Below are 14,966 nucleotides of genomic sequence, written 5' to 3' on the forward strand. Positions count from 1 at the left end.
GACACGGGAGCTTCCCCCTGGATCAGATACATTCCTCAGCTGGGACAATTCCATAATAAATGGTTTCTGACTGTTTGACCAAATATGCATGGCAGCCGATTGGCTAAGAAGCAAGAATGCCTGCAAGCCATGCTCACTGGGGAGGTCACGCTTTCCAGAAATAATACTGTCAGGTGCTAACAAATACCCTCCGTCCCAAAGGACAAGGCATGAGAGGGCAGTTTCCTCCCTCAGCCTGACTGTTGTGGACCCTGAATGGCTGTGGCTCAGACTGCAACCTGGATTGGGGACCTCAATAGGAGGGCTTGAAATGCCACCAGCTGACACGACTCCTCTTCAGGATTGCATCAGTTTGATGGAGTTCTGAGTGGTCAGGGGCCAATGGGCTTTGGCTGCCATGCTCATTAGTGGGAAGGGAAAATGTATGTCTGTAGTAATTCAGTTGAAACCCTGTGGTTCTACATAATTTGGCTGCAATTTGGTACTGGGGTCAGGGGAATCTTGAAGCTACTATTTTATATCAGAACAAGGGAGCAAAATAGTCCCCCCTGGGAGGACAGGTATCAGGCAACTACACGTTGCCATATCCTTCTGTAGATTTAATTCTCTTTCGTCCTTTCTGTTTTGTTTTTTTCCTTCTAAATTACTATGCTTTCATGTTGCAAACAATTGTCCCAAGTTGATAAGTGGTATCAAGGCACAAAATCAGAAGGCACTGTCGGGAGATCGCATGCTCGCTCCGGTTTACTTAAAAGCCCAAATTATTCACGTTAGAGGGAGCGGCTATTTCAAGACCACAACATGGAAGGGGTTTTTATAATACCAGTTATAAACCTCAAACCCGTGTTTAAAAAAACTGACACTCATAGGGGAAAAAAAAATGCTTTCTCTTGGCTTATTAAACGTTAAGAATTGAAATGTAAACCTAGAAGTATGGCTCGCTTTGGTATAAAAGTACAAAGCTATTAGAAAAACATCCTTCATGTCATGGTGGCCTGAAGCAGATGTTCACCGCGACCAGGCTAGGTGCAGGTGGACGACGGGAAATTCTTTGGCTTTGAGCTAACTGGTTCAAGGGCGTGGGGCTCCCTGGCCAGCGCCTGAGCTGGCCGAACACGCCGCCATCTACGCGGGAAATGTTACGGTACTGTGGGGCTGGGCTTCAGTGCAGCTTGGCCGGGACGCATCTGAGCAGCCAGTCGCGGATGCTCTGGAGGGACTCCTCCGACTCCCGGTACATGGAAGCCAGGACCTCGGAGAACACCCAGATCAGGGGCAGCCCGAGGCTCAGGAGCTCGTAGGTGTAGCAGTAGTTGTAAGCATTGTCCCTGATATGCAGGCTGGCGGCGCGCAGGAGTCCCTGAATCCAGTTAAGCAGCCTCCGGGGAAGGTGAAGCAGGCCCCACGGCAGCCTGAGGGGCCAGCTTAGCGCCTTCCTAAAGAAGGAATTGGGGATACCTGGGGGGCTGCCTTCCGGCGTGGCAATGGCGGCGGCGGCGCAAGAACTTTCCGCGGGAGGGTCTCGCCGAGGTGCTTCTTGCTCTTTCCACATCCCCTCCTCCTGAGAAAGAGATCAAGGTGAGGGCATTCAGCCCATGATGCTCAGAGAGGGCTCCTCCAGTGAAGCAGAGGAAGACTCAATAAAGAGAGGACTAGGCAGACCCTACAAATTGCAACCAGGACCCCTCCCCAAAATCTCAGCACCCATTGTGCACTGCTGAAGGGGGCTGAACACGGGTGTCACTTTCCTAGGGTAGGGGTGGGAACTGCTCACAGGGATCAGTTTCCTCTGGAGCCTTCAAAACATACAGGCCCTTTGACTCAGCAATCCCATTCTCATGACTGATCCTAAGTAACAATTTGAAATATGGATAAAGATACAGGTACAAAGACATTCCCTGCAAAATGTCTATAAGGCAAAAATAGTAATGTCCAACAATATAGGATGCAAATAAATTATCGGTCATCTTTTACAGGTATCAAAAATTAGGCTCCAAAAGAATTCTTAATGGGAAACTGTTCTTAATATACTGTTAGTGAAAAAAGAAGGCTATGAAACTGCACAGGTAGGATTCCAACTGGGTTAAAACATACACCTGACCCTTGAACAACGTGGGTTTGAACCACATGGGTTCACTTGAATGCAGATTTGTCAATAATGAATACTACACCTCTACCTAACCCATGGATGGTTGAATCTATGGATATGGAGGAACCATCAATATGAAAGACTGGCTATAAATTATACATGAATTTTCGAACCTGCAGAACGTCAAAGGCTCTAACTCCCACACTGTTCAAGGGTCAAGTGTATTCATAAAGGAAAAAGTCTACAAGGAAATGTTCCAAAATGTTAATGATGATTTTCTCACGCTAGAGTGATGATGGGTTATTTCACTTTCCTTCTTTATAGACTTTCATTTACTTAGCCATTTTTCTACTGTGCGTGTGTGTGCCTGTGTGTGCTCAGTTGCTCAGCTGTATACAACTCTTTGTGACCCCATGGACTGTAGCCTGTCTGGCTCCTCTGTCTATGGGATATTCCAGACAAGAGTACGGGAGTGGGTTGCCATTTCCTCTTCCAGGGGATCTTTCCAACCCAGGGATCAAACCTGTGTCTCCTGCATTGACAGGTGGATTCTATACCACTTAAGCCACCTGGGAAGCCTATATTACTTGTGAAATCAGAAAAAAGCTAAAATTGTTGGTCTTGCTGGAGATGGGTGATTAATTAGGCCATAAAGAAGATGCTGGCTAAGAGCTAACATGGGTGGGGGTAGGGAGGGCGCTATCACAACCCATTTGCAAATTAAACAGGCCAGTCACGTTGTTGACATCCAAGAGCCTAGGGAAAGGACTTGGAAACCACAGGGGGTTGGCCCTATACCAGGCATTCCTGCTTACAGTGCTCTGTGGCCATGTGGGCCCCAGGCCCTGGGGGCTACGTGGCTTTTGCATGGCTAAGCATTTAGCCCCATCCTTGGCATGGGAAAGCTCTTCTGGGCTTCTCATGAGAAGCAGCAGTCATTGCTCTGGGAGCTGACATCTGGAACAACTCATATCCCAGAAGCCAGCTGAATGGACTGAGACACAGGGACCTTCCTGCAGGGATCAGAGCCCTCTTCACCTGAGTCTCAAGCCCCCCAAAGCTAGAAACATTGGCCTAACCTGCAGGAACTCTTGACAACCTCCTCCTACCAGGGAACTTTCCCATTTCACCACCACTTTCAAGATAACACTTACCTCTTTTTGTTGCTTCAACTCTGCCCGTCTCTTCCGTTGCTGGCTGTTGGTCTTACAGTGAATGAAATGAGGCTTGCAGAAAAACTTGCCTGTAAAAAGAAACACACAGACACGCAGAGGTTTTTCTCCTGTAAACCAGAGCCACAGCAGAACCTGAACCAAGGCCACCATCTAGGTCAGAGAAACACCACTAAGGGAAACAAGCCCAGGAAGGCGCAAATGTGGGAAATGGTTTCCGTCACCTGCCTTAAAGAAGAGGCGCTGAGAGGAGGCCACCAGCCGCCGCAATGGTGGTGGGGGACAGGGGGAACGCTCCGGGGAATGGGGCAGAAACCCTCAGATCATCCCTGAGGCCCAGTCTCTTCCCAAGGCCAGTTGCCAGGCAGCAAAATGGACAGCCTGGAATAGCAACTCTGTTTGTAGTTCCTTTTGCTTCTGGGACCCCTGGGGGTAGGAACAGCATTGAACAGATGGTGGCAGAAAAACCCAGTAAGCCACACACTGGGCCACTGGCCACTGCCCAGGATACTGGGTGCCTTCCAGAAAACCCTTCTTTGCTCCACTGTTACAGCAATGACAAGAGTGATGGGAACGGTGATACAACAGTGAAGTCTTGAGTAGGACTCAATATACCAGGCAGTATCTTAAATCCTTCCCCTGAGTTAAATCAGTGAGCACTGTATGAGCACAGTACTATTATCCTTATTTTATAAATAAGGAAACTGAGGGACCCAGAGGTCAGGTAAGAGGTTATATGTATGTGGCATACATATGCCATATGCTGGAAGTGGCATACTCTGGATGTAAACCAAGGCAGTTAGTTTTAGGGTATGGAATCACAAGCTTTGTCATTATGTGATAGTGCAAACATCAAGTGCTGAAGGTTAGAAATTAATCACTCATTCCAGTGAGTGCAATTCCTTCATGGATGACTCTGGTAGGCCACTCAGCAGAGGGCATGTTACAGTTATGGCCATTCCTACAATGCATGATTCATTTATAAAAACATGAATATGACATCATTTACTGACACCCCCCTCCCCTGCCGCCTTTTCATTGGAAAAGACCCTGATCCTGGGAAAGATGGAGGGCAGGAGGAGAAGGGGATGACAGAGGATGGGATGGTTGGATGGCATCACTGACTCAATGGATGTGAGTCTGAGCAAACTCTGGGAGATGGTGAAGGACAGGGAAGCCTGGCGTGCTGCAGTCCATGGGGTCGCAAAGAGTCGGACTTGTTGACTTAGCAACCGAATAACAACCAGTTGAACCCCTATTACATGTCAGGTGTGGTGCCAAGCATGTGACATAGTTATCAGGTTTGATTTTCTTGTCCACACAGGGGCAATTGAAGGTGGTAAGACTGAGTAAGAAAATGTCCATAAAGCACGTGGCACCTGGTAGGGGCTCCCTACACATGTGCAACTCCCCCATGCTGACAGCTGCCCTTTCCTCAGGACCCCTGCCCACCACAGGCAGCCTCTCTCCTTAGCAAGGGATCCCTGCTCCCTGAACTGCTTCTCTGATGACGCCAATACTCCCTGGGAAGTGCTGGCTGTCCCAGAGCCTCCAGAGTCAGGAGCCTAGGCCAGAGACAAGTGCTTCCCTGGCCCCTGGGGGTTACCTTCGTCAGCATCGAAGGCGTAGGCGGCCAGGCGCAAGGTGGTGGCGCAGATGCTGCAGCGGAAACACTCCCGGTGGAAGAAGTGGCCCTCCGCGCTCAGTCGCTCCATGACGTACACGCGCTTCTTGCAGAAGTAACAGATGTCGCTGCCACCCACGTTCAGGGGAAACGTCTTCCGAACGGACTCCTGGCAGGCACAGGGCATCAGAAGAGAAGAGCAGCGTGTTAGGGTGTACACCGCATCTTCAAACGCAAGGCCGGGCATGTGGAGATGCCAGCCTGCCCTGTGGGGCCTCACAGGCTAGGTGCTGCTTTTGTCATTGGGGGCACTACTGCAAACAGTGAGGGGGGGAAGGTACGCAGATCCCCGCCCTGCTGGGGCAGTGTTGACTGTACTCCCAGGCAGGCTGCTGGGCACTCTGGTTTCATAGTGACATTTCCTCATCTGACAGAGCAGGTGTCCCTCACAAACATGCCTGCCCAGGGATGCCATCTCCAGGAATCTGAATCAGGGGTTAAGTGTTGCCTGGGTATAAAGCGAGGTCACTGAAAGAATGTCTTATCCATCCTTGTCCCCTTGCAGTGACACAGGTCAGGCAGGGAAGGCTCATGGCATCAAACTTGTCCAAGAGAACCACAGGAAAGGGGCATCAGCCTGCCAATCCACTTCTGCAATGCAAAAGTGGAGGGCGAGGCCCAGGGCAAGAGGGGCACCCCTGGGTGATTCCAGGGGAATGTGCCAAAAGGACGCCCAAAGAACTCAAACTGTTGGTGGTGACAGTGAGAAGAGTCATCCGGAGAAGGAGGGAATTCAGAGGAAAGGGATGTTTCCCCCATTACTTCTTAATCCAATCTATACTGGTTGCTAAACATTGGTAGTAAGAGTTGTCCATCTCTGTAGATGGCCTCCCCTGACCTTTCCCTGAGTTATCCAGAGCCCCAGCTAGCAGGGAAGATGCTCTGCTTTCTGAAATGACCCACAAGGGGGCTGACTGAGGTTTGTCTACAAGGAAACACGGCCCCCCCACTAACCTCTGCTCTGACTCAGCCTGTTCTCAGCCCCTCTTGTCCATGAGAAGGGGACCAGGCCATCCTCTCCGCATCCCAGGCACCCTCCCTGGGAGGCCAGAGCCAGTGTCTGTGGGTGAAGGTGGAAGGGTGCGCATCCTTACCAGGTCTGGAGAGGTGGCCTGAGTCTTAGGTCTGTGATCATTCAAGTACAGATTGACCAGAACTTCAGCTGCAGCCCCTATTCCGCTGGATACTTTCCCTACTGTCAGCTACCCAAGGGCAGAGATAAAGGAGATAGAGACAAAGGGAGAGGCCATTAGCACCAAGAAGGAAAACACAAACAAGCTGGAGGTGGGAGAGGGCTCCACACCCACATGCAAACAGCACCCAACGTCCCAGGAGAGGCCTCACTAGTCTGCAGTTGGCAGCAGGCACTCTGCAGATGGAGAAAAGAGAAATCAGCAGGGTGACTCACAACTACATCCACTGGGAGTACACGGTCTTCAGGAGTTCAGCGTGCTCAGTTCACAGGGAGGGAGAATGAATCCTAGAGGAAGGATCTATCCAAGGCCACTTAGAAATCAGTGCAAGATCCAGGACTCTGCTAAGGTCTCCTGAGCCCTAGCTGGGGGACCTTCACACTGAGAAAACAAGCCAGCTGCACTGAAGCTGACCTTCCCAAGACTCCCCTCTCTAGAGGGCCTGGAGCGGCTACATGGTGAGACCTGTTCCCCATTTCCCCAGACCAGGAGGGTTAGGACCGAGCTCTACCACTAACGGTTCTAAGATGGGACACAAAGCCCTCAACTTCTGAGCTCAGTGTTCTCATTTATTGAAATGGGAATAAATGGTGCCTACCTCGTGGAGCTGTGGCAAGAATGAGAAAGCATGTGTGTGAATGCCGGGCACTTGGCAGGATTGGGCCAAGATGAACTTGACTCCTCCCTCCCTTCTCCCTCTGAATTTGGCAGCCCCAGCCTCCCTTGCAGCCCCTGTGCCCACTAGGGAGCTGTGGCTATGCCTGACCTCAGTTCTATTAGGTCAGGATGCAGACTACCTTGCCAATAAAGAGTGGCCGAAATGGGAATGGATGGTGGTCCCCACTGGGCAGGTGCAGGGAGCAGGACAGAGAGCTCCAGATGGCAGTGCCCAGGGCCCAGAGCTGGTGCCGGGCAAGTCAGTTCCATGTTGGCCCCAGAGACCACAGCCTGATGGGTTGTGGGTGCCTGTGCTTCCGAAGACATGATGGTCCGTGCCTACCTGTGAATGCTTGGATCCCCACTGGTATATCATGGAGCTGGGGAAAGGGTGAGAGCTGACAATCCAAGCAGATGTGGTACAATCACACATACACCCCCAGGCAAATCCCAGCTTTTTCTTTCCCCACCAGCTCTGAAAGGCCAGCCTGGGAATATTGCTATCTCCTCTGCAGAGAGGGAAACATGCATGATATGAGACTATATCTGTAAACACGGTTCCTGATCCTAAGACCTTGGAGGGAGGGAGGCTCCAGATGCTCCCCAGCCTCTGAATCCAGCTTCTGGGAGATGTGGCTACAGACAGCAGCAATGTAGGCTGCTGGCCCTCAGTCACAGGTGGATAGCCATCTTCACGGGAACTAACAGTGACTTGTGTGGGGACAAAGGAAGGCCCTCAATCTAAACCCAAGACCGCTCTTGGAAAGCCACACTGAATTCACTGTGAAAGCCCCAAAGATAAAGCAGGAAGTGCAGGGACAGCGAAGCAAATGGCAGCAGGTACCCACAGGTCCTGCCTCCTGGAAGCAGGGCCCACCCTCAGAACCTGAGGCCAACTCACTGGGCACCAACAAACGCACAGGAACAATAAGAGGATGAAGAGGGAAGGGCTGCCAAGCAGGCTGGGGCGAAAGACAGGACCCAGGGGATGCCTGCCCACTTCTCATTAAGGAAGCCCCAACACCAGCAGCTACTTGGATCAGTCATGCCAGCCCATGTGTGGGGCTCTCTGGGGAACTATGGAAGATATGGCCGGGGACCTTCTGGGGTGTCTGATCCCAGACAGATGGGACCCCCTCAGACTTCACAAAGCTTGCTCCTTCTCAGTCGCAGCAGCTGCCAGGCCACTTACCCTCCCCACTCTCAAAACTGGCCCCGTCTGGAAGAGATTAGGATTGCTTCTGAGCATACACGCTGCCATTTTCAGGATTTCACAAATGCCAAGAAACTTGGCTCCTGCTCCTAAGAGAGGTTCAGGTGCACTGACTCTGGACAATAAGCCATTATTTGCCTAATGTTCCACCCCCTGCTGGGGCCTCCAACACAGGCCTCCTCAGATACAAGCTGAGAATACCAAGTACTTCCTGGGTTTACAGCAAAAGAAAGACAGAAGAGGTCAGATTTACCTCACTGCCCATACTCCCCTTGCGTGACTGTCTCTACTGACACCATGTGTGAAATGGCTCTGAGGCACTCTCCCAGGAAGGCACTGTGTGATGCCAGATACCCACACACAATTACTGCCTCCCCTGAGCGAGCAGAGAGTGAGACTCTACTTTCTGGGGCTTTAAATACAAGTCCCTAATGAGACCTTATTAACTACTTAGCTAATAAGCACTTTGTGCTGCTGCGCTTCCATGCAATCCTGACTTAGGAGCAATTATAGAAGCAAGCAGAGGGCCCTGGGGTAGCTGGGGGTGCCGCCAAAACATGTCTGTGCAGTCGTGGGCCTGCTGGGTTGTTCTACCTGCACAAGGGATCCAGGATGAAGAACATGCCCTGTCCTTCCTTTCATTGTGGGCCCTTAGTCATAAAAGACTCCTTTCTCCCAGTTGCATCCATCTGCCCAGCTATGACAGCGGTTTTCCTGGGAATAATGAGATGAAAACACCCTCAAGGAAAGCAACACTGGTGCTCCTATATGCCCTTCCCAACTGTATCATGGAAACCATGCCAGGAACACCAAGAACAAGAGGTCAACCAGGACTTCCTGAAAGGACACTAGGAGACCAGGTAACGGAGAACTTGTCTCAGGGATGAGAGGAGGCCACCCCAAAGACCAGAGTGAAGGCAGACGTTGCCCTGGAGTCTCCGGTTATCTCCCATTTCCTGATGGTAGGATGTCTTCCTGGCTCCAAGACAGTGCAGACCTGACCACCTGGACTCATGCTAACTCACTGCTCCTCAAATGGTCAGCGGTGAATGACTAGGTTTTGGTTTCTCCTTTTAAATCTCTAATCCATGGTGGCTTGATATTTCCGGATACAATGAAAATGAATTACTAGAAATACGATCACACACTTGGATGTGTGGCTGTGTTGAACTGCTCTACAAGTGTCTAATGCTTCCTCTCATTGGCTGTGCTCCTTGGATCACAGACTCGTTCCTGCCAACGGAATACACTTTAAGGAGCACTGTTCTAGCCAATCTGGAAATGAATGGGTCCTGGGCATCCTGAGGAAGAAAAGAAACTCCACTCACGGAGAAACCTCCAGAAAACTCATTACGGTTTGACCTCAGAGTAAGATCCAGAAGGCAGAGGTTCTTAGCAAGGAGATTACTGCACTGAAAGGCAAAAGCACTTACGCTCCTGGGGAGCTGGTCAAGAGGAAAGCTTACAATTTGGCTGGGAATATGTTTTCCAAATCCAAAGCTGGGCAATCAGATGACCTAGTCAGAAACGAACATGTCACAGTCACTGGTTTTTTAAAGAAATGGTAATTTTGGATGGCCATGGGACTGCTTTTGCACCCTTTATGTATCTTTCAATATTTTTGTAATTTTTTAAGAACTGGGATATTTTTCACTAACAGGAACTGATCTGTGATCCAAGGAGCACAGTAAGTGAAAGCATTAGACACTTATAGAGCAGTTCAACATAGACACACATCCAAGTGTGTGATCATATTTCTAGTAATTCATTTTCATTGTATCCGGAAGAATCAGGCCACCATGGGTTAGAGATTTAAAAAGAAAAACCAAAATATTATATGCGGTATTTTTTTCCTCTTGGAAATTCTAGTTTTCTCCAGCTAATTAATTAGAACAAACTGGAATGGTTGGACAATTCAGGTGGGCCATCATTCAACTTTACATTAGGTTAACGTCACATACATCATTTCCCTTCTGTGAGCCTCAGCTTCCTCATCTGTAAAATGGGGAGACCACTGGGCTGTGAAAGAGTCATCAGAGAATCTGGGGTGCACCTCACAGGGTGCTGGGTTCCCAAGAATTGCCTGGCAGATGGTTAATGAGTCCAAAGCACCGCCACTGATGCAGCTTTAATTTTCCCTGTTCTGGAACTTCTTTTCTCCTCTCCTGGGTGGCCTTCACACAAAGAAACTTGCAGTTGCTATGTTCCCTTCTCTGCACGAGTAAGAATACAGCCCACCCAGATGAATGCACTGGCTTCTCCCTCTGCTTCTCGAGTCACCTGAGATTCAAACGTGATGACATTGATGGTCGTCACAAGCATCATCACCAAGCACGTCCCTGTCTGGATGCTGGAACCTTTCTTACCCTGCTCCAAGGTGGAAGATGGGTCATCTCCGCTCTGGTTTGCACTTCCTGATGTCATAACCCTGTCTTTCTCATCTCTACACTCCTGGCACACGACAGATGCTCTGAAGGAAGGAGGAAGTAGGCGCTTGGGTCTGTTTGTGTCCAGACAACGGTAACATCCCCCTTGGGCCTGGAACTCAGCCAAGAATACCAGGTGTCCAGGCTATACTTCTCCACCTGACCTGCCGTGAGTATCAGGAAACCCACATGGGTCAGGCAGGGCTGGGGATAAAGTTTCCAGGGCCTTGGAGCTGAGAGCTTGAGGGAAGGGGAGGTTTAGACATATAGGGCCAAGGGAAGTCTCCTGGGCAAATAGGAACATACTCCTCCCTGAGGAGTCCCTGGATGAGGAAAATCAGATGACAGACTGGTGTGCCTGAGTCCTCAGCCATATTCTCAGGGCAAGCAAGGATTGAAACTGCCTTATTTGAGGGGCTCTGGAAATGATACCTTCAGAGCTGAGATGCAGGAAGGCCTTAGGGGCTGTGACCTCCCAGTGGGCGCCAGTGTCCCCTGGTGCCAGGCGCTGAGTCGCACTGAACCATCACAGCCTTGCGAGGTGGGTCTGATAATCCCCCTTCGCAGATGGGGCCACTGACAGGGAGGCTCTAACTCACCTGAGGCCGCAATGTTCTTAAGTGGTTGGGTTGGAAATGGAAACCTGAAGGTGACTTCTTTGCCTTTAGAAAGAGAGGAATCAACATGCATTTTAGGTAAGTGAGCTTTCTTCCAGAATTCTCCTCCACTGGGGAAATAGCACAGTTATTGGATATTTGAGGACTGGATATATGCTAGGTCTTTGCATTATTCCAATCACCCTCAGGAGTAGCTGCTGCCACCTCCATTCTGAAGATTAGGAAACTAAGGTACTGAGAGGTCTACTAATTCATCCAAAGCCACACTGTGAGTAAGCAAGTCATCTGTGAGCTGAACCCATGTGTGACTCCAAGGCTACATCCTGCTCACTGCAGCACCTGCCTCCCTGCAAATTAAAATCCCCCAGGCTGTGCTCGCTTCGGCAGCACATATACTGAAATTGGAACGATACAGAGAAGATTAGCATGGCCCCTGCGCAAGGATGACACGCAAATTCGTGAAGCGTTCCATATTTTTAAGCTTGGGGTTCCCACTGAAATAAATAAATAAATAAATAAAAATAAAATCCCCCAGGCTGAGATGTACACAGGTTACCTCCAAAAGATTGCCTAGCTCTATCCCCAGAACAGAGAGAACAATGAGGTTGGAGCCAGCCTTGAACTCTACCCTTGTTATCAGATGAAACACTGGCAGATTGCCCAGCTAAGACTCTCCCAGCTTCTCTCTAATATGCAAATCTCTAGAGTAAACCCTGCAAATCCAGTTTTAAAACAAACACCCCCTGGGATAGAGAAAGCTCCTTTTGCAATGCCCATCGCTCTTCTGACCCAAGAAGACTAAACTACAGTCCCCAGGCCCCAGAGGCCCTCCCTCTGGCTCAGCCGTGTAAATACTCCGTTGCCATCTTGATCTTGCAAGAGCTCACCAGCCTTGGTAAGTGGCTAGCAGCCATGTTAAAGGCTAAACTGGCAGTGGCCTCCTGCATTGAAGAATGAAGTTAACTAAGGGTTGATGGGGGCTAATGGTGCTACAGGAGGACTGGTTTGATGGTATGAATGCTCAGACTGGGCATGATCCCATAGCTCACAGTCTTAAAAAAATAACTTAAAAGATAAGACCCTGGTAAGAATTTGGTCCCTAAATGAGGGGACCTCAAGATTTCTTGTGACTGTTCAGGCCAAAATCCTAGCTGCATCACACTGAAATTTAAGGCAGTTTGTCAGCTGAGCAGTCAGGCAAGTGTCGTCTGAAGGCAGAACTCCGGCTACATTTCTTGGACTCAGTGACCCAAGTCTGCATCCTTGTAAATGTGTTCCTTGTGACAAGTTTGACTAGGTCTGTTTCTAAGAGGAGGTGATTATCCCTGGATCCTCAGAATTAAGGTGTAGGGCTCTAGGGCAGGAACAGAAACACTCTGCCTACCAGGAGGTTGCCAAGAACCAAGCACCAGTTTCCAAGAGCATTTTCCTTTCTCTGGCTCTCCTGGATTGAGGCACACACAGTCTCTGGGCATTAGAGCAGCCCCAGAATCTGCTGGGGAGAAGTGTGAAGGCCCTGGCTTTCTCCAGGGCAGCAGCTCTCTCAGCTCCATCAGGACAGAAGGAAATTGTCACCAGGTTGTAACCTGCTTTAAGGGGCGGCAGAGTCTCTCCTCAGAGGAGGGCATCACTCTGCCAGATTCTGCAAGTGCAGAGCCTGGTGTGGAATCAATGGTGGGGTCCAGGCAAGGTGGGGAGGTTGCAGGTGGGGGCAGGGGAGTAATGCAGCTGGCAAGATCCTTTCCAAGACTGCTGGAAGCTAGAAATTCACCACTCCATGCTTAACTGCCTACAACGGCTTCATGGTGAGACGTGGAGGGGTCTGTGAGTGTCAAGTCCAAGTCCGCAGACAGGGTAAATGTCCCATGATCTTTTCCTGAGAACTCCCCAGTCACTCCCAGCCACACAGTGACAGGCTCATCAGCCTATAATTAGTAAGTCAGAAGCTATGGAAATTGCTCAATGACACCATCGTCTGATGGCCAAGACTAGCTAGGGAGATGGGATAAGAAATAATAGGGAGCAATTGTTCTACCCCAACCTGGGAGAAAAAGAACAAAGCTGTAGAGGTGGGGGCCCGAGGAGCCCCTGAAGCCCACCCACCCCATTGGCAGCCCTCCTTGAGCCTGGGCTTGGGGCTCTATGCACACAGCCTCTGGGCTGTTCCCTCTGACAAGGCCTCCATTCACACGTGGCTTCTGTGGTGCAGAGGAGAGAACACAGGAGAATCAGGGGCTAGAATCAGGAGCCTGGGAACTAGTCCCCTCCCTTTGCCTTTGTTTTCTTCTCTGAGGCTCTGTTCTGCTTAGTTCTCTTTCCCAGGAAGAGCCCTCCCACCGTTATCCATTTAAGATTGCTACCCTCCCCCAGCATGCCAAGTCTTTGCTACCTGCTCTAATTTTCCCATGGGAAAAACTGTCTTCTGATACATCATATAATTTACCTAGATATTATAGATTATTTATACCTCCCTCTACTAGCATGCAAGCCTCATCAGGGCAGGAAGGTAACCCCTGATAACTGATGTGTATCCCAAGGATGAAATGCCTGACACCAGCTTGTCATTCAATAAATATTTGTTGGATGAATGAATGCTCACTCATTGGCTTAATGAGTGATGTTGATCTAAAGCTGTTTGAAGAGCGCAGTGGAGAAGCAGCCAAGGGCCTCAGTGGAGTCAGATAATGAATGACGGGGTGTTCTCACGATAAGAAGTGTCTTTGCCAGACCCCCGTGGCCCTGCATGTACCTGGGCAGGCTGCCTCTTGCCATCACCTTGAGAACTAATACCTACTGGAAACCAAGTCAGGGAACTTGGGAAGTGTGGTCACTTTTCTTGTACTACCTTTGCTCTCAAATCTGAGAGGACAGTGACCAAGCCAGGCCTTCCCTAAGGACAAAAGAAAGGGCAAGCTCAGGGCTAGCAGGAAAGGATCTGGGCCAGACAGAAGCACAGTGTGGGCCCAGCTGCCCAGCTAGGAGCACCAGTCATTGCCTGCCTGTGCCTAGGTGCCCTCGCCCCTCCCATTATCCTACCAGTGACCTTTTCCATGGCAGGAAGTATCCGCCAGGGAAGGTTCTTCTCCCAAAGGCTACTCTGAAGCCTTGGTGATGGTGACGACCAATATGCCAGTCTCTAACTACAGAGGTCACTATCAGATGAGCCAAGAGTCACTCTCTTGTTGATAAGAAAATGGAGACTCCTTAAGGTCAAACCGCTGACCAAAGCTGACTTGGAACAAGTTGCTGGGCATTTCAGCCATGGCTGTGTTCAGCAGAGCTGAAGATGAGAAGTGTTTCTATTTCCCCACATCACCCCCAGCTTCCCCTCCAGGGAGGCTTCGCACAAACAGTGGGGACCATGGAGTAGGTGGGGCTGCTAAGGTTCCTTGCTCCTTCCTTGGAGACCCTGCCTGCACTCTTCTCCCCACAGTAATAAGGGTCAGTGGGGGTGGGACTCGCAGGAGGCAGCTCCTAACTTCCCACTGATGCAACAGCCCAGGGAACAGTCCAGAGGATTTCTGGTTTGTGCTTCAGTCTAACAGAATGGAAACAAATGAGTGGTAACTCTGCCATGGGCACACTCAGCACCATACATGGAGATGAGCCCTAGTCGGGGTAGACAGAATAGAGGTGTTGAGGGGAGCACAGTCCTCCAGAAAGAGGCTCCAACTTACTGTCATGACTGATAGCTGAACAAGTGCACTTCACTCCATTTTTAGACTCTCCCATTCCAGAGGCTAAGCTTCTCCAGAGGCTACCCCTCTCCCACCCCAGCCTGGTAGTGTTCTTGGCATATTAGGTGACAGGCAGAAAACATGAAAAACATGTGAAAAACATGAAAAGTGCTCTAGAACCCAAACTTAATAACTTTATCTACTCAACCAACATTGGCTCCCACCAGTTCTCCACCCT

At 50.1% G+C, this 14,966-nt stretch overlaps 1 protein-coding gene and 1 non-coding gene across 9 annotated transcripts in view; one reads left to right on the forward strand and one right to left on the reverse strand.

The window, feature by feature from the left end:
• The window catches only part of MICAL2 (microtubule associated monooxygenase, calponin and LIM domain containing 2), a 242,343-nt gene that overhangs the window by 90,600 nt on the left and 136,777 nt on the right, over window positions 1-14,966 (reverse strand). For 4 of the 8 annotated variants that reach the window (XM_055423357.2, XM_088843078.1, XM_055423356.2 and 1 more), the window contains 4 exons: window positions 6,040-6,147; window positions 4,868-5,054; window positions 3,244-3,332; window positions 1,459-1,561 (listed from right to left, as the gene is read on the reverse strand). In XM_055423357.2, coding sequence (XP_055279332.2) covers window positions 1,459-1,561; window positions 3,244-3,332; window positions 4,868-5,054; window positions 6,040-6,147 — 487 coding nt within the window. Of the gene's footprint in view, window positions 1-1,458; window positions 1,562-3,243; window positions 3,333-4,867; window positions 5,055-6,039; window positions 6,148-11,033; window positions 11,097-14,966 lie in introns of all 8 variants that reach the window. The other 4 variants (XM_055423355.2, XM_088843080.1, XM_088843079.1 and 1 more) reach the window with 2 other exon arrangements.
• On the forward strand, window positions 11,423-11,529 carry LOC129554949 (U6 spliceosomal RNA). The gene has a single exon (XR_008685673.1). It is a non-coding gene; the product is annotated as a U6 spliceosomal RNA (small nuclear RNA).

This window comes from Moschus berezovskii, chromosome 14 (genome assembly GCF_049115385.1).
Source record: "Moschus berezovskii isolate FMDL1 chromosome 14, NW_MosBer_1.0, whole genome shotgun sequence".
Lineage (NCBI taxonomy): Eukaryota > Metazoa > Chordata > Mammalia > Artiodactyla > Moschidae > Moschus > Moschus berezovskii.